This window comes from Anabrus simplex, chromosome 1 (assembly GCF_040414725.1).
Source record: "Anabrus simplex isolate iqAnaSimp1 chromosome 1, ASM4041472v1, whole genome shotgun sequence".
Lineage (NCBI taxonomy): Eukaryota > Metazoa > Arthropoda > Insecta > Orthoptera > Tettigoniidae > Anabrus > Anabrus simplex.
Genome location: NC_090265.1, coordinates 275933687 through 275958338, shown reverse-complemented (window position 1 = coordinate 275958338; position 24652 = coordinate 275933687). Strand labels below are relative to the sequence as shown.

Genomic DNA, 24652 nt, shown 5'->3' with positions numbered 1-24652 from the left:
TCATTTCTGGTGAAATTTTGTATTTTGTGTATTTAAAGAATTTTCAGGACTTACAGGAAAGACTGTGAACTGTTGATATTTAATAATCATTATGAGTATTGGAGGACATTGAAATTGGAGATCTCCAGTAATATGTTTGTAACCCATTCTTTTGTATCACCCTGTAGTTGCCACGTGGAGGCTTCGATCACGAAATCACCGAGTTTCGCAATCAAAACCTCTAGAGTATATTTCCCACATTACCATATATGGTGCTGTAATTCTATTGGTGAAAATAACGCTAATTTGTATTGGTTAAACTTCGGGTCGAATCATAGGTAGCTTCCCTGATTGGCTGTTTAGGTATTTCTCAATTTCCGGCCTTTTGGCTCCTCAGCAGGAGCAAGGCTCTGTTCAGCGTCTTTGGTTTTCGTTCGTCTTAACGATCAGACGCACCTTGTAAGGTGGTCCGCTCAGCGGCTCCAGCCATCTCGGGGTTTCTCAAGTGTTAAATTAAAATGTAAATTAATTTGTTCGGAGTTTACCTTAGACCCTGGTTTTCACCGTTTTGATTTTGTAATGCCTTAGTTTGTCAGCTAGGCATATCCTTTGTTTTGGAGGCAAATCCTTTAATAAAGATTATTAGGTGGCCATGACTATATCATTACATAACTTATATGAGAAGCTCTGTATTAGTACTTTTATAATTCTGTTTTTTCTGAATTGATATAGATATGATGCTGTTGTTATGAAACTTAAAAGTCATCTTTGTAATATACACTTACTGGTGTCCTGAATTTTATAGTAGATTTTTTGGAAAATATGAAAATTATGGTGCTGTGAAGGATTAGTGACAGTTGCTATGGTTATTATAAACAAGTCTTTTATATTCTTTGAAGATTGAAGTTTCCTTATACGGTGTATATTTTAAAATTATGATATTTTATACACTTTATATGTATTTCATCTATATCATGAAGAACTTGGCATATTACCTATTTGTTATTGTTCTGTATATTACCTAAAATTAACTTAATGTGGAATACATAACCTCTCCTGGCATTGAAAAGGACAGTGAAATGGACAAAGATTGGAAGAAGAAAAATACTTTTAGATGTGCTACCTGGAATGTACAAGGTATCTCACACAAAGATGACCAGCTGGACGACATTCTCGCAAAAAAAAGACATTTTAATTGCGGCAATTTCAGAAACAGAAAGAAAGCTTCAGGGATCAAAAGAGACAGTAAATTATTTACAGTTTTACAGTGGGGTTGACAGAGATACTAGAGCACAGGCGGGTGTACTGCTCATGGTACACAAAAGATTAAGATCAACAATTGATAACTACACTTTTTGGAATGAAAGGATTATCCATTTAAGACTAAAACTATTCAGGGGTTATCTTACAGTTATAGGGGCATACGCTCCAGTGGAGGGCAATTCAAATGAAAGTGATGGGTTCTATAATGATCTGCAAAAGATAGTCAATAAAATTAACAAACAAGATATGCTACTATTACTGGGAGACTTCAATGCCAGAGTTGGTAATGAGAACATTCAGAATCACATCGGAATCCACGGAGAAACAACCCGTAATAACAATGGAACGAAATTAATAGATTTCACTGTCTTCAATCAGTTAAAGATTATGAACACAATGTTCCCACACAAGGACACCCACAAGTATACGTGGTCTGCACGAAATCAGAAATCAATTATAGATTATGTAATTTGCAGTAGTAAATTGGCAGACTTAGTCTTGGATACAAGAGTCTATCGAGGCCCTGAATTGGAAACTGATCACTATCTATTAGTAGCACCTGTTCGTCTGAGGCCTAGGTGGTATAAAAGAAACACACGAACAACACAAGAAATTAAAACTTCTTATAAGGTTAACCTATTAAGAGACCCCAGTATAAAATGGCTGTACCAGAACAGACTTAACGAACTTACGCAGATGACACCAGTTAGTGACAATGTGGAAATGGAGTGGTCTAATTTGTGTTCAATTTTAAAGCAGTCTGCTTTTGAGAGTTTGGGAGTTAAGAAAAAATGGCAGAGGAAAAAGGGTTTAAGAATCTGGGATGAAGAGATTGAAAAGGTTATTTCAGACAAAAGAAATGCTTATAAAAAATTTTTGTCAAGTAGTAAATTAGAAGATAAAATAGAGTATCACCACAAGAGAGCAATAGCAAAAAGGGAAGTGCGGAAAAAGCACAGAAAGAGTTGGGAAAACTTTGTTTCACAACTGGAGACTGATATAACAAGACCACAACCACAGACCTATAAAATACTCAAGAAACTAAATAATGATGTAAAAGAAGACATACGCATTAATGCAATACCTCTAACGGAGGGGCTCATTTATTTTTGGAACCTTTGGAGAGGTTCAAATATTGAGCCATTTCTTCTGCCAACATCTCTTAACAAGTCTTCGGAAATCACTACACTCGAAGAACTGGAGCTAATACTCAGAAAACTTAGAAATGGAAAAGCATCTGGAGAAGATTCAATAAATGCAGAATTATTCAAGTATTCCAGTGACATCTTCAAGCAAAAATTTCTCAAATTCATCAATTTAATTTGGAATGGCAACAGACCACCAGAGAATTGGCAAAAAGCTATAGTTATTCCTCTTCATAAGAAGGGCAGTGTGAAAGATTGTGGAAATTACAGAGGGATAAGTATACTCAACTCAGGTTACAAAATTTACTCAAATATTGTCAGAGAAAAATTATTCAGGTATTATGAAAATGTGATAGGAAATGAACAACATGGATTTCGAAAGGGACGCTCATGTGCTGATGCTTACTTTACCATGAAAATCTTAGTCGAAAAACGCAGGGAATTTAACTTGGAAACTCACATAGCATTTGTTGATTTTAAGAAAGCCTTTGACCTAGTTAATAGGAACAGACTTCTTAATATCTTAGCAGAAGATAATGTCCCACAACAGTTAATAGATAACATATACAACATGTACAGTGACAACCTTATTGCAATAAAGTTAGGTAATCATCAGACTGAATGGAAACCGATCAGCAGAGGTGTGAGACAAGGTTGTGGACTTTCTCCTTTGTTGTTCATAATCTATATGAACAACATAATACAGGAATGGAGGCATGAAAGGCATGGATCAATCCCAGTCAGCAGATATCTCACACATCTAGATGCCATACTCTTTGCTGATGATGTTGCATTGGTAGCATCATCAGAAGATGATCTTCAGTGGTCTGTATTTAATCTCCAGAAAGTCTCTTCAAAATTTGACATGATCATTTCACCACAAAAGAGCAAAATAATGGCCTTTAAGGGGAAGGACCCTATCCCAAGTAAAATCTGTTTAGATAATAAAATTTTGGAAAGAGTCAACGAATTCAATTATCTGGGATACAATTTATCTTACCAAAGGGAAATTGATATCTCTGCAAAAATAACCAAATTTACCAGAACAACAGGAATCATAAATCATATCATGAAGCCATCTCTTGTCCAAAAGCACACACTCGCTTACGTCTTTATAACACTTTAGCCAGACCAACGCTTTGCTACGGCAGTGAGGCATGGACAATAAGAACTCAAGACATTTCCAGAATTACAGCCTGTGAAGTGACATTCATGCGCAGAACAGCAGGCTATACGAAATGGGATCGTATAAGAAATGAAGATGTGCTTAAGGGACTGAATGTGAAATCAGTAATCAATTACATCTATGATTACCAAGAAAACTGGAAACGTCATGTTCAAAGGATGGAATCTGGAAGACTACCAAAGGAGATCCTACGCTATCAACCAAGAGGACAGAGATCTATAGGACGTCCAATGAAGCGATGGAAAGAAAATGCAAGACCGTAACAGGCCACATGGCCCAGTACTTGGAAGGATGATGATGATGATTATGACATAACCTCTCCTGCCCAAACGCCAACCTCACCTTCCCGAGATGAAAAAACCTGTTCCCAGCCCTGTTGAGAGAGTCACGGCGGTATAACCGTTACATCCATTATGGAGGAAATGCTGTGATTTCAGCTAGTCCATTAGCTGAGAGGTGGCAGCCCCACCAATGGTCTTACTTCCTTCAGGCTAGCAACCCGTCGGAAGGACATTTGATTGCTTTCAAGTCTTGCAAAAAGTAAAATGCAAGACCGTAACGGGTTACATGGCCCAATACTTGGAAGGAAGATGATGATGATGATGATCCTTTAATAAACTTTTTGTGTAAATGTAAACTTTAAATTTTTTTCTTGCCTCCAGTAATTCTGCGTCAGTTTAGCGTACAGCTGTTGAGCTATGCGTCCCTCACTGATGTGTATTAGAAGAGGACTGCCCCTCTATAGGCCTCTGTGCTAAATTTAATTTCCATTGTTTCCTTTCCGTGGAACATTTTTCAACTTGCCTGGTATAATGTTTGTAATTATGTCATATTCCCCTTTAAGTTTTCATTGAAAATTTCAACATCGAAATTACGCTCACTTATTTAAATGTAATGGTAATTTTGTGTAAATATTCACTTTTATGAAGAAACACTGATAGGAACCTCGTGTTTCAATTTAAGTTTTTAATTGATGATGTTATCCCTTGTTTAAATTCTATATGTTGAGTAAATTAGACTAAAGGGATAATACTCTCACGTTTCTTTCCCTACAATGTCATGTAAGATCTCGTCCTCTGTAGGGTTTCCCAGCCTGCTTCCCATATATCCTTTCTCTAGTTGTCATGTTGGTTATCCTGCGAAGCCACGTGTTGTCAAAATTAAAACGTTTTTCAGAGTGTATCATCGGCTGACGTTATTCTTTCAGGTTTGTTATTTTGGATTATTGAATCATTACTTGTTTTATATGTACCTTGTATTATGTGCTCTCCTCTGTAAAAGGGAGCGGGGGGGGGGGGGGTCACAGTTCTCTCAACTAAAGAACTATCAAAACTCTGGATCAGTGGTTCCCAACCTTTTGTGGCCCACCTCCCCTTTCTGGAGGTTGACTAACACCTATCACCCCCTTTTCATTTTCATTGCTCATGCCTAATTTTAATTGGAAGTAAAGTGTAAATAATAAAGCTGTTTTACAATTTTAAACAATTTTACTACCATTTATAAAAACAACCAAAGCAGTTTAATCCAGTCACTCTTAAATAAAATAGAAAAAATTAAAATGTGCATTTTTTTACAGATTTTTTAAAAACAAAGAATGAAATAATTGACTAAGTTCATTGACATACATTTAAAAAACTGGGGTACATGTTTTCATTTTAAAAGTGGAATCTGGAAAAATTGAGAAAGTTGACAGTTAAATTTGGGAAAGTAAATGAAAGTTTGAAAACTTTGTTATTGTTTCATTTTACCTTTTCAATGACTGCCTTGTGCTTGGTGGATTTCAGTTCAAGCTTGAATATCCGGCTTTATGTTCATCAAGTCCAGGCGCAAGTCTCCTTTGAACAAATGTCCAACTTATTTCTTTGTTTTGTGAGGAGCTGGACAACAGAACTAAATCCTTTTTCAACTAAGAATGTTGACGGGAATGAGATGAGAAGTGGTTCAGTTTTTCCCCCACATGTGGATAAGAGTCCATAAGCTTCACCCAGGCTAATTCGTAACCGCTCTGCTTGAAAATGATTTTCGCCTCACAGTCATACTTCAGATCCAGAAACTCTGTGTGCAATGAGTTATCAAGCTTATCCAAAGCTTCAAACGAGAATGGATGTAGAATCCAATCCGAAATTTGTAACTTGGTCAAATCTTCAAATTTTGATTCCACGTCAGTTTTTAACTGGTCAAGGTGATCAGTAAAAATTAGGATTTTGTCTTCTGGGAGTTCAGGAGTCTCGTTATCCGACACCAAACGCCTTTTAAGGATCGTAAACTGAATCAGCTCTTTACGGCCAATATTTACCTTGTGAATATCAAACTTGGCGATGAATGATGAAATAATTCCTTTGGCCTTGATAAGGTTCATCTTGTTTCCTTGAAGCCTTGTGAATATCAAACTTGGCGATGAATGATGAAATAATTCCTTTGGCCTTGATAAGGTTCATCTTGTTTCCTTGAAGCCTCGTACTGACTTTGTTTGTTTTTTCAAAAATATCTGTAAAGTACGCAAATTCCAACTTGCGTTGCTTCAGATTCTTACTTAAAACAGCATCAGACGTGTCGAGCAAGTCAGTAACCGTGTCAAAAAATTCGAAGAAATGGCGCAAACACTTTCCTTTGGAAAGCCACCTCACGGCCATATGTAGAAGCAAGCGTTCGAATTCCTCGTCATTTTCATCGCAAACTTGTCGAAACAGACGGTCACTGAGAGAATTAGCTTTGGTATTGTTGACACCGGTAACGAACAGTTCTAGGGTTTCATTCAGGACATCACTCAATTTTTTCGCAGATAAGTGTTGACGATAAATCACACAGTGAATGGTGATGACTCCTGGCACTTCTTTCTTAAGGTGGGCTAGAAACTAAGCATGGCGACTTAACATGGCAGGAGAACCGTCTGTTGCGCAAGCGCTCACGTTTGTTAGAGGAATCTCTCTTTCCTCAAAATAATCTTGCACCACTTCAAAAATCGACGATCCCTTCGTATCAGTGATCAAAGATCTAGCAAAGAACATTTCATTGGTTATTTCCTTTTGTTCATTGATAAACCTTACATAAGATAATTAAATACAATTGCTTTGTTATCAATCACAGTTGATTCATCAATCTGCAATGCAAATGTACTTCAACAAACTAGTGAGTTTTGATTCAACGTCCGTGGTTATTTTGTCAATTCGCCTGGAACCAGTATTGTTGCTCAAAGGAACCGATTGATTTATTACTAGGTCCCTCGCCTAGGATGATTTCAACCATTTTGTTTGGTAGTTCGTAAAACAAGAGTTCCGCCAATTTTGTGAGGTTTACCACATTTAGCGATCAATAAAGACACCTCTTTAGAAGCAAGACGACCTTTGTCAAGATTGACTGCTCGTTTTTCAAATAATTCACTCACATTAGGCCGTTTATCAGCTTTAGCTTTGAGGTGTTGAAAACAACTAAGTTCTTTACTCACTTTATCACTGTGTACTCTTGATAAATGATCTTTCATTTGCGAAGACTTCATGGCTTCGTTACTAGTAAATATTTTATTGCACAAAAGACAATGTGGAGAGTGCACATTTTGCAGTGACGCAGTAAAACCAAATTTTAAATATTCAGCTGCGTATTGACGACACTCCTTTTTTGAATCCATTGTGAATGAACTTCTACACTTCAAAACAAACGTACAAAAACAGAAAAGACACGCACAAAATCTGATGGTGAGGCACACAAGGGCTAGTTAAGACTGAAGACGAATGTAGATCAATGGCAAGTGTGTTGTGATCATCGAGCTCGGTGGTTGTGATGGCAGGAGGGGGAAGGGGTTGAGTCACCAGTCGCCCGCATTGAGCAACAACAGGTGGGGACTGTGGAGAGAGGTGAGTGCAGTGAACTTGCCTGCTGAGAACAGCCAATGACTCGTGCTACCCAGCAACTTCTACTGTACAGTACTATTTTAACTTTTCCCCCTTTGAATACTCATCACCCCCCACTTATTTATTGTCCCCCTAATAACACAAATCACCCACTTGGGGGCGATCACCCCCAGGTTGGGAACCACTGCTCTAGATACTCCTAAACAAAAACTTCCCATCTAGTACATTACCAAAAATTAAACTTCAAGAGGAATATTATCTAATAATTTAAAAATTTAAGATTATGAAAAATCCCAACTTATGATTTCTACATAACTGAACTAAATGAATGTACTATAATTGCCTCCTACATTAGCTTCCCTTATTAGGGAAAATATCACATCCTATTCTAATAAATTAATTATTTACAAGCTACACATTCTGGGAAACCTTAGAACTCCATTACAATGGCGATTGTCCTTGGGATATCAGGGACCCAGAGCTGAGTTGTCATCTGCTGATCCATGGCTCGAGCCTGTTTCTCCACTGATGAAAGCTGTTGCATCAAAACAGAATGTTAGATACCGTACATGTTCCAATAGCTTCACACCACCACCACAGGGTGATATAAAGACTCTCGTCCTGCACTGAATTTATGCATGGCTCTGTGTTTCCGCACAGTTGTACTGTTTGAAAAACTATTTACTTGTCTTTAAATATTTAGCAAGCCCTCATTAAACTTACTTCCTTTATGTGCATGGCACTGTTTCCACCACTCATGGCTCTCAGACTTGTACTGAAAATAATAATAATAACAGTCATGTCTCTGAAAGTTAAAGGAATTTACTAAGTTTGGGTGCTATCACACAAATATATAGTGGAACTCTTTTTAAAACATAACACTTTAAATTATCAAGCACGATATTTCTGTTTACTGTTTCATTTTAGCATTGTAGAAAGAAACAAACTCCCGGATCGAACGACGTGGGCTTAGCTCAGTGGTTACCTGAAGATTGAACATTGGGTTGGGGTCTCCCTCTCCTTTTTTATTAACCCAGATAACCTTCTTGACAGAGGCTAACAGTTTATTCTACTGGTATCATGAATACCAGTGAGGCAGTGCATTACAGAGGTGGCTAAAAAAATAGCATGAATTTTGAGCGTAGACGGAAACTAATTCAATCGTGTATTTTTCCACAATCAGCCTAAGCATCATCCCCGCATTTCAGGCAGGCAGGCAGGCAGGCAGGGGATCTCCCTTACAGACCATCTGGTTGGCAAATGGCGTGGTGATGCTTCCTTTATGTGACAGTATCTCAACTGCGTAGTTTACATAAATCGGGAATATCTAGCCGTATTTTCCAGTCAATTGTTCTTTTAAATATTGTAGATGCAGAATTTGGCTTTTGTTTCTTTAATCACAGTTTAGATCTACGTGCTATTTTAGTTTAAATGAATTTTTCTTCAAAAGATGAGCTGGCTAGCCTGGAAATATGTTGGCTCCCAGTGACTTTCACGCCCACAGTCAGATCACATGGTATTTCTTCGAGCACTGACGTCTCCTGTTTCTCACTCACTGAGTGGAAAATTCCATCCCATTTGGCTCTACGTGCCCTTCTTACACAACAGCGCGTGCCAACTACAAAATACATTATATTAACTATTAATTGTACATGCCTGGGTCACTGGATCATACCTCTGATACTGCACAGTATTAAGGGTTAATTTAAAAATACACCTTGAGCCAGGCAACAATGACTGATAGTCCCCTTGTTTGCCAACTTCAGTTTCACGATAATACTAGTTATTTACCAGCTGGTGTGATGAAAATTTCAAGGCATATTTTGAAGTTCTCCTTTCATAAACCCATAACATAAATTGTAATAAATTATTTAATATGACTTCCTGTTTACAAAATATTGAGAAAACTATCTGTTTTCCCATTATATGCAGAATAACAGATACAGTATTTCAAATAAAATAATTACTTTAAAACACATTCTAGGTTACTGTGGCCAGTGGCGATATATCATGATAAACTATTATGAAAGCCAAAATTAGGACTTTACTATTAAAATTAAAATTGGTACCGTCTTGGGTAAATCGAGATAACTGGTCACCTTATTGAATGCTTTCCATTCAGTAATTAATTTACCATTATAAAAGTCAGCTCAATTATGTGAATTGTTATCAACATTACATAGTGGATTTTAACACTGGAAAACATTTTTTAAATACTGTAAATAAATACTAAGACAAGATTGTAAACAAACCTGGAGTTTGATAGTTTAGCGCAACCATCTGACACCCAGAATTCCACATAGGTACAGGTATGTAATTAGATGAATCGATACGGTGGCCTTTAGGATAAATTCGAGTAAACTGTGACTGAAAAGGAAACAGTATAATTGCATAAGCTATAGAAAAATACACCAACAACACTTCATAACAGTACAAAAGAAATTTATATGATAATCAACTTTATTTGTTGGAAAATATGCAGTTTAAGAATAATTTATCTTTGTAGAGTTGACTTTAAATTTATCTTCCATTAAAGTGGTTTGTGGGCTATGGTCTATTACATCATATACATTTCTACTAATGTCATGATAGTATTAGTATTATCAGACATATAACAGTATTATTTGCTCGACACCTGTTGCAAATGTTAACTGTGTCAACAGATTTCTGGTACTTATGCCAGACCAATACAACACTTAAACCAAACAGTGTGTTGAATTAATGACCAGTATGACATGCACCCATGGCATGAATGACAAACAGTAGCGGTGATTGGGAATTACCTTTATGCCCTTGTATGTATTTAAAAAAAGAAAAAACTTTGTAGAGTTACTGTTAGAATGAAGATTTTAAGAGTCCTGTAGCAATACATTATATATAGGTCCCTAACCGGGTAATTTTTTTTACATAAAATTGTATGTACAAATGTAGGTCATAGAGTTTTGTTCAGAAACATTGTATTACCATTATGCTTTTGAAAGTATTAAGAAAAAAAAAAAAAAAAAAAAACTGTGCATCATCACAAATAAATAATACACCACCTTCCCACTTCTCCTCTTCTTTCACCTCACTTTTACCCCTCTCCTAACTTCATCGCTCCTCCCCCAACCTGCTGAATCTCCTGACCAGAGAGTAGGTGTAACCTTCAGGGAGGAGAATGAAAACTTTTGATGTTGTGTTGCTTCCACGGTATGCACTAGCCATGTGCCTTAGTAGGTGTGCTATTTACCAACTGACAAACCAAAATTAGCACACTGGGGTGAAACACTAGCAACAGGAATGAGTTAGCCTGAAAATTTATAATGTTCAATAACGGACCCATTATATTGGTAAGTAGTATGTTCCAAGCTGTCAGTGGAGAGATGGCATGGAATGACATTAGAAGACAAATAAGCTTGAGTGGATCATAATACGAAAATAAAGTTGGAATTCAAGACGACAAATTGGGGAAAATATTCGTTTAAAGGACGAGGAGTAAGGGATTGGAATAATTTATTAAGGGAAATGTTTGATAAATTTCCAAGTTCTTTGAAAATATTTAAGAAAAAGGCTAGGTACACAACTGATTGGGAATCTGCCACCTGGGTGACAGCTTAAAATGCATATCATTGATTGATTGATTGATTGATTGATTGATTGATTGATTGATTGATTGATTGATTGATCGATTGATTTACAGTAAAAAAGTTGATTGTATAACGTTGGTTAGTATATCTGACATGTGGTTTCATTCAAAACATTTGGGAGGTATGTTTCTGGGTTGAATATTTCAAGGCAGTCACTGTAACTTCTCTTATTAATGCATCACCAAGGTTAAATAATTTTCAGAACTTGATGAAAAAGAGAGGATTGTTTCCTCTAGCACCAGCCATTAATCCGATGACTTTGATATCGTCCAACTGGTACTCTTTCTGGTAGAATAGGATGGTTGGCTCATATGTTGCTTTCTTTTCCTCATGAACCTGATTAGCTTGCATTTCGGAAGTTTGAATCTGAACATACAAGTTATAAGGCCCTTTTGATAGTCTTTCAAGGCTATCATGTCAATTTAATGGGTACTGTCTGTAACAGGGAGGCCGTGAACCTCCTGGAACACATGCTGCAGCCACACATACGAGTGTTCCCACTTCATACATCCTGTTATACCAAAATGAAATGTTTCAAGAAATTTATCAAGGACAAATATCCCACCAGAAGTATGAAGGTAAAAGGATTGTTTAACAGAAATCAACCATGTAAATTCTATATGCTAATTGGCTCTGTCAAACTGCTGGTCATTTTTCTGTTTCCCCGTTGATTTATATCAATCATAAATTTTTAATAGGAGTTTAATGAATGGAGTAGTTACAACATTCTCCTTCCATCCTCATTTTGATAGAGGCAGGCCAATTTCCTAACCCTTTTGTGATTTAAAATGTATATCCATGTGATAAGGTACTTTCATTTACAAATGTGATACTAAAAGTTTGAAATGGGAAATGTAAGTTAAGGTTTCTTTTAAACTTGTAACTGATCCTGACTCAGTCTGGTGGTATTTGAAGGTGCTCAAGTACGTCAGCCTTGTGTCTGTAAATTTACATAAAAGAACTCCCGCCAGAAAAATTCTGGCACTTTGGCATCTCCAAAAACAGTAAAATTGTACTTAATGGGATGCAAAGCAAGTATCATTATTATTAAACTTGTAATTTTTAATTTATGTAGGCCTAATTTTGTAGGTTGTACTAGTAGACATGGGATTAGTTCAATGCTTAATTTGAAGATAAATCTTTACTAGGGTTTTTTGGTACGTTACTTAAGTGCACAAGACATCATGTACTCTGCTCTGCATAGCAGATCAATTAAATGTTTTACAGTATTTTCTACCTTTCGGGCTATCCCACTTTTCCGAAATCTTTAGCTTTCTAGGTTATGAAGCAATAATGTATAAATTATTTGTAATGACTGTTCATTGTCATATTTCTTTAATTTTTATTTCTTAAAATGTTATGATTTAGCTTAAAGTTTTCTATTTTGTTTTACATATATGTTGGTTTCCTTGGAGATGTTATTTCCATTTGGAATCTCAAACCATACAAGTAACATTCCACCTCTTAGGGCCTTCCACTTCATCATTCTTCATTGCTGTCATGATTTAACCTTTGCTTTTGAAATAAATTAGTATTCCTTGTTTAAATTTAAATATATGTATTTGTATACTGTGAAGTTACAGATTTCATATTAAATTACACTATTTAATCTCATCTTATCATTCCTGATAGCATTAGTGAAGGAATAGGAATGTGGCATGTATAAAGACTCAGCATTAACATATACTTCACAGACTGTTCTTGTGAAGTGAATTGAATTACTGTTAAATTGCTATTTAGTAGCATGTTTAAACTACTGTATATTGTTACTCAGTGCTATAACATAAAAGCCGGAATAATGTGACCATATTCTCATAAACTAGAGGCAGAAGACAAGATAATATAGATAAATATTGTTCAGTGGGAATAATGGCAGGAAGATAAACATAATTACAAGAGAATGGACAATTTAGAAGCAAGCACAATTGATAAAGCTGCAAGTAAAAAAGATACAAATAATGGAGACTTAAAAAGCATGAAACCGAGCTCGATAGCTGCAGTCGCTTAAGTGCGGCCAGTATCCAGTATTCGGGAGATAGTGAGTTCGAACCACACTGTCAACAACCCTGAAGATGGTTTTCCATGGTTTCCCATTTTCACACCAGGAAATGTACCTTAATTAAGGCCACGGCTTCTTCCTTCCCACTCCTAGGCCTTACTGTCCCATCATCACCATAAGACCTATCTGTGTCAGTGCGACATAAAACAAATTGAAAAGAAAAGAAAAACAAAAGCATGAATGGATGAAAAGAGAATGTATAGGACAATTATAAATTGTGTAGAACAGAGAATTTATGTGCCAATCTACTCCCAATAACGACCCTTTTATATTGGTATTACATACTACTTAGTCGAGCAGCTCGTCTTCTTTCTGCCAGTTCTTCTCAGCCCAAACTTGCAAGACTTTTTTAACACTAGTCTTTTGTCAGAAATCACCCAGAACAAAAAGAACTGCTTTTCTTTGGATTTTTTCCAGTTCTTGAATCAAGTAATTCTGGTGAGGGTCCCATACACTGGAACCATACTCTAGTTGTGATCTTACCATAGAGTTACAGTATATGCCCTCTCCTTTGCATCCTTACTACAACCCCTAAACACCCTCATAACCATGTGCAGAGATCTGTACTCTTTATTTAAAATCCCATTTATGTGATTACCCCAATGAAGATATTTCCTTATATTAACACCTAGATACTTACAATGATCCTCAAAAGGAACTTTCACCCCATCAACACAGTAATTAAAACTGAGAGGACTTTTCCTATTTGCGAAACTCACAACCTGACTTTTAACCTCGTTTATCGTCATACCATTGCCTGCTGTCCATCTCACAACATTATCAGGTCATGTTGCAGTTGCTCACAATCTTGTAACTTATTTATTACTCTATACAAAATAGCATCATCTGCAAAAAACTTTACCTCTGACTCCACTTCGTTATACATATCATTTATATATATATGAAAACATAAAGGTCCAATAATACTGCCTTGAGGAATTCCCACTTAATATTACAGGGTCAGATAAAGCTTCACTTACTCTAATTCTCTGAGATCTATTTTCTAGAAATATAAAAACCATTCAGTCACTCTTTTGTCTAGCCCAATTGCACTCATTTTTTCCAGTAGTCTCCCATGATCCACACTATCAAATACTTTAGACAAGTCAATCACGATACAGACCATTTGACCTCCTGATTCCAAGATATCTGCTATATCTTGCTGGAATCCTACAAGTTGAGCTTCAGTGGAATAACCTTTCCTAAAACCGAACAGCCTTCTATCAAACCGGTTATTAATTTTGCAAACATGTCTAATATAATCAGAAAGAATGCCTTCCCAAAGCTTGCATGCAATGCATGTCAAACTTACTGGCCAGTAATTTTCAGATTTATGTCTATCACCCTTTCCTTTATACACAGGGGTTACTATAGCAACTCTCCATTCATTTGGTACAGCTCCTTCAACCAAACAATAACCAAATAGGTACCTCAGATATGGTACTATATCCCAACCCATTGTCTTTAGTATATCCACAGAAATCTGACCAATTCCAGCCGCTTTTCTAGTTTTCAATTTTTGTATCTTATTGTAAATGTCATTGTTATCATATGTAAATTTTAATATCGTACTTCTTTAGCATTAGTCTCCTCCTCTATCTGGACATTATCGCTGTAACCAATAATCTTTACATACTGCTGACTGAATACTTCTGCCTTTTGAAGATCCTCACATACACACTCTCCTTGTTCATTAATTATTCCTGGAATGTCCTTCTTGGAACCTGTTTCTGCCTTAAAATACCTATACATACCCTTCTATTTTTCATTAAAATTTGTATGATTGCCAATTATGCTTGCCATCATGTTATCCTTAGCTGCCTTCTTTGCTAGATTCAATTTTCTAGTAAGTTCCTTCAATTTCTCCTTACTTCCACAGCCATTTCTAACTCTATTTCTTTCCAGTCTGCACCTCCTTCTTAGTCTCTTTATTTCTCTATTATAATAAGGTGGGTCTTTACAATTCCTTACCACCTTTAAAGGTACAAACCTGTTTTCACATTCCTCAACAATTGCTTTAAACCAATCCCAGATCTGTTTACAATTTTATTTTCCGTTTTCCACTGATCATAGTTAGGTAATTTTTAAAACCTACCTCATGCCTGCTTTATCAGTCATATGGTACTGCCCAATAGTCCTACTTTTGAGACCTTCCTTTCTATCAATTTATTTTTAATTATGACAAAAACAGCTTCATGGTCACTAATACCATCTATTACTTCGGTTTCTCTATAGAGCTCATCTGGTTTTACCAGCAACACATCCACGATATTTTTTCCTCTAGTTGGTTCCATCACTTTCTGAATCTCGTGTCCTTCCCATATTAGCTTATTTTCCATTTGTTGGTCATGCTTCCTGTCATTTGCATTTCCTTCCCAATTGCCATCTGGTAAATTCAGATCTCCCGCTACAATCACATTCCTTTCCATGTCATTTCCCACATAGCTGATTATCTTATGAAATAATTCTAAATCTGTGTCAGCGCTACCCTTTTCCGGTTTGCACACTCGAAAGATATCAAGTTGCCTATTATCTTTAGAAATGAGCCTTACACCTAGAATTTCATGTTTGTCATCTTTAACTTTTTCGTAGCTTACAAATTGTTCATTCACCAGAATGAACACTCCCCCTCCCACCATTCCTATCCTATCTCTATGATACACACTCCAGTTCTGTGAGAACATTTCTGCAACCATTATATTATTTCTCAGCCATGATTCAACTCCTATCACAATATCTATTAAATTACTTAATTCTATTCCTTTCTTCACAATACTTTACATTGCCAAGGCCATGACCAACTAACTGGGAATCCCGAGATTCTTTCGAACCATGAGTGAGTTATGAGTCTGAAATAAATAGCTGCTGAAATTGGAGATTTGGAGTAGGGTACTAAGCAGGCTAGGCTAATAATGGGCCTGTGGGACAATTTGTACATGCAAAAAGAATTGGCTCACGGTGTCAGAAGATAATTTCAATTTCCCTGATGATTCAGTTACAAATTATACCATGATTCAAAAATTGGTTAAACATTTTTCAGGAAACATGAAGTGTTTGAGATAAGGCATCATGTACAGAAACTCTTAAATGTATTTCTCAGCAACTGGAAATATGAAAACTGATTGTTCATACAGCCAATATTTCAATGTGCATAAGGATTTATTTCATTGCAGAGTTCTAAGTAACAACATTTGGCTTGCATGCTCGCCCATTCTAAACACCTCTGACTATTATCTCTGAGGTCATTAAAAGATGTATACGGAAAAAATCCATAAATCCATAAAATCCAAAGGTACATAAAAGCATTCATATAATGACCTGGACACAACCATCTGTCATCATCATCATCATCATCATCATCATCATCATCATCATCATCATCATCATCATTTCTTCACTCCATCAAGCTGAGTGCAGTTGTGTACGAGCCTCCTCCAGTTTGTTCTATCCATCAACAGATGCTGCTCATACATGCAACACCAGTTCACGTCTCTAATTTCAAGGTCCTTCAATATCAGATTTTTCCCAAACATCACGAGGTCTTCCTCTTGGTCTCTTCCCAGGAACATTGTGGTCAAAGTATGTTTGAGGAGTCCTGTGAGGGTCCATTCTTTTCATGTAACCATACCATTGCAATCTCTTCACTTCTAGAGTCTCCAGCAAGGTTCTTTGCAATCCAAGCTGTTGCCGGATATCCACATTCCTTATTTTATCCATTTTTTTCTCTTTTTTTTAAAGACAAGAACGGAGGAACTTCATTTCTGTTGCCTGAAGACAACTCTTTGTTGGTCCAGTAAGTGTTGCTGCTTCCAAGCCATATGTCAATATAGATACTACATATATTTTGTAAAAGCTGATCTTGGAAACTAACGGAAATGTTTCATCCCAAAGTAATTGACGTACAGCGTGATAGAATTTGGAAGCATTCTGTATTCTGTTACTAATCTCTTGATGTATGGTATTGTCTGATGACAGAACACTACCTTCTACTCATAAGCAAGCCAACTGTCTTCGTTTTGCTGATTTTGAGACCTAAGGTTGTAAAAGCTTCATGTCAGAGATCTAGTCTAGTTTGTACTTCCGCTTCTGTCCCACCCCATACCATTACATCATCAGCAAAAACCAGGATATTAGTTGTTGGATCCTTTCTTTTAACTGCTTTTCAAACTTCATCCATTATGATTATGAAGAGAAGTGGTGAAAGACAACTTCCTTGCTGGACTCCAGTCTTCATTTCGAACCAACCTGACCTTCCATCCTGGAGCTGGACACAACACTTGGTCTCATCATATAATCGTTGTACTCGTGCTATGATGTCATTAGGCACTTTCTTATGTCTCAAACATTCCCATATATGCCTGCATGGTACATGGTCATATGCTTTCTCGATGTCCAGAAAAACAGTTATAAGTGTTTTACCTTTCTCAAAATACTTCTCATAGAGCAATCTGGTGGCAAAAATGAGGTCTATCTATGAGGTCTAAATCCATGTTGTTCCTCCTCCAGTGTAGGTTCAACATATTTTCTAATCCTGCTCTCAAGGATGGATTCGTAGATTTTGAGGCCATGTGATAGCAGAGTTATACCTCTGTAGTTGGTACCTTTCTTTCTATCACCTTTTTTTTTTAACAATGGGATGATGGCTTCTTGCTTCTAGTCATTGGGTATTACATTCTCTTTCCAGATTCTATTTAGTACCCTGTATATCCACTGTTGTCCAACCTCTCCTAGTGCTTTGATCATCTCAACACTTAATTCATCTGATCCAGTTGATGTGTTGTTTATTAGCTTAGATATTGCTGTCTCTACTTCCAACCATGTCAGACTAGTGGTATTTGTGCTGCCAAAATCACAAGGTTCATCATCTAATGGAGTGACATTTTCATAACAGTTCAGCAAAGTTTCAAAGTGCCCTTGGAACTCCTGTAATATTTTGGTCTCATCCCTAGTCACCTCACCATCAGGAAGTTCTCGGGATTAGATAGATTCATTTTGAGTTCTTCTATTCTTAACAATACTGTATAACAGTTTTTTATTTCCATCCTGCATTATTTTGGTAGCCAGATCTTTCTTCCATTTCTGCTTTTCAAATACAACCAACTGTTTGACCTGTAATTTTTTCTTTCTGTAAAGTGACAGCATCTCCTCTATTTCATGTTGATCTTCCCGTGTTCTTGCTTGATATAAAGATCTTCCTGCATGGTTTCTGTCATTGATAGGCTTTTTAATATCATCATTCCACCAAGCAGTTTCTTTAGGTTTTCTTATTTGACTCTGTCGTCCATGTACTTTCTCTGCTGTACCAAACACAACCTTCTTTTAAGTATCCCATTCTTCATCTACCAATTTCAGTTCTTCACTCGGCAACAACCTGCCAACACCTTCCGTAAATTTTTCCTTTACACCTGGCTCGGTTAGTCGCCAAGTTTTTATTTTTGGGACTCTCTTGTTACAGACTTTGGGAAGTCTTTCCTCTGTAATAACTTCAACCAACAGTCTATAGTCTCCACCAAGGTCTTCACTTGGAATGACCTTGACATCACTGACATTTTTTCATACATTTTGATCTATCAGAATATAATCTATTACTGTACCTATTTTATCATTCCAGCTTGTGATTTTATGGGAGTCCCTTTTCTTGAACCAAGTGTTACTCACTATCAGGTTGTTTCTCGTGCATAGATCTAGCATATATTCTCCCTCATCATTTCTGTTTCCTATTCCATGAGGGCCCAGTGTGGATTCATATCCTGTTCGTTGTGAGCCAACTTGCGAATTACAATTACAATGAAATTGTCATACTCAGTGTGTTCTTCCAAATTATTAAGGAAGTTGGTCATCCTACCTGTGGAGCATAGACTTGGATCACACTGTACTTTTTCCCTCCTAAGTTCACAGACAACTTAATTATCCTTTCACTAACAAACTCAACTTCACTACAAGCATCTATGTCTTTATATACTAAATATCCTACTCCATTTTTAGACTCTACTTCATTTCCAGACCAGTAGAGACTATAGTCCAATCTGATATTTATTTTCCCAGTTTTCTTCCACTTTGTTTCACTCAGGCCCATGATCAGAAGTTTCCTCCTTTCCATGAGGTTGACCAGTTCTTCAGTTTTGTTGTACTCATTTTAATCCCTGAATACAGGGCTGCCTCTTCTGCCATCTCCATCGTACCAAAGTCTACCTTCTCCGCTGTAGAAGTTGTTGAGGTCTTCACTTGTAAGCCTAAGCTGGAACCCTTACCAGATGTTCCACACCGGGTCAGTGTGCTCTGAGACTCACATAGGCAGGGGCGCCATTCCCTGGGTACGACTGCCTCCGAAAAGGGTCCCTAATTGCTACCTGGACATTACCATCCATAATGAAATAAATTTATTTTTCCCAAAAGAATTATGAAGAGTGATGGATAGTTCCATTAGTAGATGCTAGAAATGTTTGTAAAATGAAGGAATGTAGTTCCAACATGAGAGAGAGTACACATCAGTGGCATATACTGAGGGCTACCAAGGCTATCAGTGAAGCCCAAACCTCAAATGCGAGTGATGGAAATCTAAAGCACATTATATTGTAAGCATATGACACATTGTTCCATTTGCAAACCTTGAAAGCAATGAGAAAATACGTCGCACGTATTTCTGAGAACAACGCTTCGGAGACTGATATTGCAGCCCAGACTCTCGTCCCTTCCCATCGACTCACCTCACGCGGCTTGCTGCTGTCTGCCTACAGGTGCAGGGACTGGCGGAGGATAGCTGTGCTAGGCTTCAGTCTGTCAGATCACCACTGCTAACTATCACCATGCATTACGCAGCGTATATACTTCCTCACCTCATCCTTCTGTCTTAAATATATAGATAATGGAGTGCTGGTATTTCACTCCCGTTTACTTCTACATCCTTGTAGGAATACACTGCTGGGCTGCTGTTATAGGAGTAATATAGTTTTCTTTTTATTGGTAGATCTGCTAAAATGAAACGCAATCTTTCAGGTTTAGTGTTCTCTCTTGTTGGTTGGAATCGAACCCATGATCATGGGTCGGACACCAACACTCATCTTTCTCGGAAGATAATTAACCATTGAACGATGGGTACGACCGCTGTAAAATTCAACATTGTTATTTAACGATTATGATGATGATGAAGATGATGATGATAATAATAATAATAATAATAATAATAATAATAATAATAATAATAATAATGGTGCATGGCATCTACATAGGCTTGGTGGTGATCTAATAAGGATAAAATGAATGGCAAAGACATCATAAACACCCAGTTCCCAAGCCAGGGGAATTAACAGTATGAGGGGTTGATTCTGAAAATTGAACCGGGGCCGTCGGACCAAAGGCAAGCATTCTATCCATTTAGCCTCAAAGCTGGACTTCAATTTGTTAAACCTTAGGCTACTAACTCAATTGATCAGGTGTTGAGTATGCGGTGGCAGAGGCCAGGGCACTAGCTTGTGAAGCAGCCTTGACAACACAGCGGGCAGCTCCATTGGCTGTTGGATGCAGCAGATCAAAATGCTTAAGGCTTGATGTTCCCTAAACCAACTATCGAAAAGGGGTAGCCTAAGTCTAGTGGTAGCCCATGTCTTGATACCAGCATACGCCACTGGTACACATCCTTTCTAAGTGCTTCCTTTCTTGTAATATTATTAGCCAGAGACTCTAGTATTAAAGTTACAGTTTAGTAAAACATGGACTTGTTCTTCTGTTTGGCCATGAGCACAGGCTGCACGGTCCCTACAGGCCCTGGAAGGTGGACAGAAAATTATTATTGTGTTCACTTTGTGTAAGAGGATGGGTGAGCTACTTTTAAGAGTTTCAGAATGAAGCTACAATTTTTACTACAGTATGAATAAGGGATCATAACAGCAGGTCATTTATCAGTGGAACCTCTGACACTAAACCAAGTTTCCTATCAGACATGAAATAATGAATATTATAGTACATGAAATGACATAAAAAGGTTTACAAAATTTCTAGAGGAAAGGTATGAATCTTTATATAATATGCAGCATCCATACGAATGTCATCTTCAACATAGAATTTCATCATGGTTGTTACTATTCAATTCTTAAGCTTTCTCCCAAACATATACTTTTCTCTCCAATCAAAAGAAGTTTTCTGATATAAATGCAGTTATGTGCAGCAGTATTTTGTCAAGGTGAAATTTAAATCAAAATATTAACATTAAAATATTTTACTTATGGCTAACAAGCCTATATTCTTAAGTCACAACAAATTCAAGTACAATATTTTAAATATTTCCATACTCAGCATTTCAAATAAATACTCTTTTGACCCTTAAAATTTGGAGAAGATCCTTGAGAAGTGGTGAGAAGTTTATGGAAGAAGTTTGATTGTTCCAACATCCGGCCTGCTGGAATGGAGAATCAATGATTATGATGGCTATTTTGACCACATTTTGCCTGCTTTTTCATTAACTGAAGTAGGTCATTATCAAACTGAATTATATGCACAAATATAAAAACTTTCTCAGAAGCAGACGTGGACTCTGACCACAACTTGTTGGTCATGAAATGCCATCTGACGTTGAAGAAATTGAAGGAAAGAATGCAAAAAGATGGGATCTAGACAAGTTGAAAGAAAAGAGTGTGAGGGATTGTTTCAAGCAACATGTTGCAAAAGGACTAAATGCAAAGGCTGAAGGAAACACAATAGAAGAAGAGTGGATAGTCATGAAAAATGAAGTCCGCAGGGCTGCTGAAGAAATGGTAGGAAGGAAAAAAAAAGATCAACTAAGAATCAGTGGATAACTCAGCAAATACTAGACCTGGTTGATGAACGACAAAAATACAAGAATACTAGAAATGAAGAGGGCAGAAAAGAATACAGGCGATTAAAGAATGAAGTGGATAGAAAGTGCAAGGTAGCTAAGGAAGACTGGCTGAAGGAGAAGTGCAAGGATGTCAAAGGTTGTATGGTCCTAGGAAAGGTAGATGCTGCATACAGGAAAATCAAAGAAACCTTTGGAGAAAGGAAATCTAGGTGTATGAATATTAAGAGCTCAGATGGAAAGCCACTTCTAGGGAAAGAAGACAAAGCAGAAAGATGGCAGGAACATATCCAGCAGTTGTATCAAGGTGAAGATGTAGAGAATTTGGTTCTGGAACAAGAAGAGGCTGTTGATGCTGATGAAATGGGAGACCCAATTTTGAGGTCAGAGTTTGATAGAGCTGTCATCGACCTAAATAGGAACAAGGCACCTGGAATTGATGACATTCCCTCTGAATTACTGACTGCCTTAGGAGAAACCAGCATGGCAAGGTTATTCCATTTAGTGTGTAAGATGTATGAGACAGGAGAAGTCCCATCCGATTTTCGGCAGAATGTTGTTAAACCTATTCCCAAGAAAGCCAGTGCTGACAGGTGTGAAAACTATCACACCATTAGTTTAGTATCTCATGCCTGCAAAATTTTAACACGTATTGTTTACAGAAGAATGGAAAAATAAGTGGAAGCTGAGTTGGGAGAAGATCAATTTGGCTTTAGAAGAAATGTAGGAAAACGTGAAGCAATCCTGACTTTACGTCTGATCTTAGAGGATCGAATCAAGAAGGACAAGCCCACGTACATGGCATTCGTAGATCTAGAAAAGGCATACGATAATGTTGATTGGACCAAGCTATTTAAGATTCTGAAGGTGATTGGGATCAGATACCGAGAACGGAGAATTATCTACAATCTGTATAAAAATCAGTCTGCAGTGATAAGAATGGAGGGCTTTGAAAAAGAAGCAGCAATCCAGAAAGGAGTGAGGTAAGGCTGCAGTTTGTCCCCCCTCCTTTTCAATGTTTACATAGAACAGACAGTAAAGGAAATCCAAGAGGAATTTGGAAAGGGAATCTCAGTCCAAGGAGAGGAAATCAAAACCTTGAGATTTGCCGATCATATTGTTATTTTATCTGAGACTGCAGAAGATCTCGAGAAGCTGCTGAATGGTATGAACGAAGTCTTGGGTAAGGAGTACAAGATGAAAATAAATAAGTCCAAAACAAAAGTAATGGAGTGCAGTCGAACGAAGGCAGGTGATGTAGGAAATATTAAATTAGGAAATGAAGTCTTAAAGGAAGTAGATGAATATTGTTACTTGGGTAGTAAAATAACTAACAATGGCAGAAGTAAGGAGGACATAAAATGCAGATTAGCTCAAGCAAGGAAGAGCTTTCTTAAGAAAAGAAATTTGCTTAGTTCAAACATTGATATAGGAATTAGAAAGATGTTTTTGAAAACTTTTGTGTGAAGCGTAGCATTGTATGGAGGTGAAACATGGATGATAACTAGCTCAGAAAGAAAGAGAATAGAAACTTTTGAAATGTGGTGTTACAGAAGAATGCTGAAAGTGAGATGGATAGATCAAATCACAAATGAAGAGATACTGAATCGAATTGGTGAGAGGAGATCGATTTGGCTAAATTTGACGAGAAGAGATAGAATAATAGGACACATCTTAAGACATCCAGGACTTGTGCAGTTGGTTTTTGAAGTAAGTGTAGGTAGTAAGAACAGTAGGGGTAGACCAAGGTATGAATATGACAAGCAGATTAGAGCGGATGTAGGATGCGGTAGTTATGTAGAAAGGAAAAGGTTAGCACAGGATAAGGTGGCATGGTGAGCTGCATCAAACCAGTCTATGGACTGATGACTCAAACAACATAAAAATTGTTAAAACTGAGACAACAAAACAGGTACACATGCTGAGCTAGCAGTAATAACAGGAACCGATGCATTCACATAATGTTGTAAATTTACATTAGTACATTTTATTACATTAAAAAATAATGTAAAATAGTTAACATCTGAACAGTGAGTCCAACATTGTTCATTTAATTTTGAAAATTATATTTGTAGGGTAAATCAAGTAAAGCATGCAGAACTAACCTGGTGGTATTTGAGGAAGAACTTATTTTCTTTCTGACAAATGAGTTTCTCTGCCTTAGTCTCAGGAAAAGAAGACATTTCTGTATGGTTGAAACCATTCTCCTTAATACGTTCAATATCGAAAGGTACTGCTCTACAGTATACTATCAAACTGGACATTTCTTTTGCTATCCTACATTGTTTTTCCATTTCTTTATGTTGATTTTTCTATGGAAAACATATTGAATAACAATCAAAATTAAAGAACATATTTAAGTAAAATATAACAACAGATCTATCAAGTTCCATACCATGGCATCGTAAGAATGGTTATTTAAAAAAATGAGCGTAACACTTATTTTGTATTCACAACAGTGTCTATACATAGGAAATGTTAGACCCAATGATTCTAAAATAATAAATTAGTATAAGAATTTAAAATAATATATTCCTTCCAAGGAAGGAGAATGAGCAAATGTTCCCATGAAACTTGCAGGATTCTCTCACTGAATAGTGATACTCATGCACTGCCAGAGATATTCAGCAGCTTGGGAATCAACTCTGAAGTCCTGTGCCACTTTACCAATTTCAGAAATTAACTTACCTCATGTTTGTTGATAAAACATTTGTTTATATGCTGTAATTCAGGA

The 24652-nt window shown here is 36.9% G+C and overlaps 1 protein-coding gene across 1 annotated transcript in view; it reads right to left on the bottom strand.

Annotated features, from left to right (window-relative positions):
• LOC136863740 (1-phosphatidylinositol 4,5-bisphosphate phosphodiesterase gamma-1) overlaps positions 1–24652 on the bottom strand; it is a 512032-nt gene that overhangs the window by 106798 nt on the left and 380582 nt on the right. The window contains exons 18-19 of the mRNA XM_067140126.2: positions 24024–24230; positions 9674–9788 (exon numbers count right to left, since the gene is read on the bottom strand). Of these exons, the coding sequence (XP_066996227.2) occupies positions 9674–9788; positions 24024–24230 (322 nt within the window). The remainder of the gene's footprint in view (positions 1–9673; positions 9789–24023; positions 24231–24652) is intronic.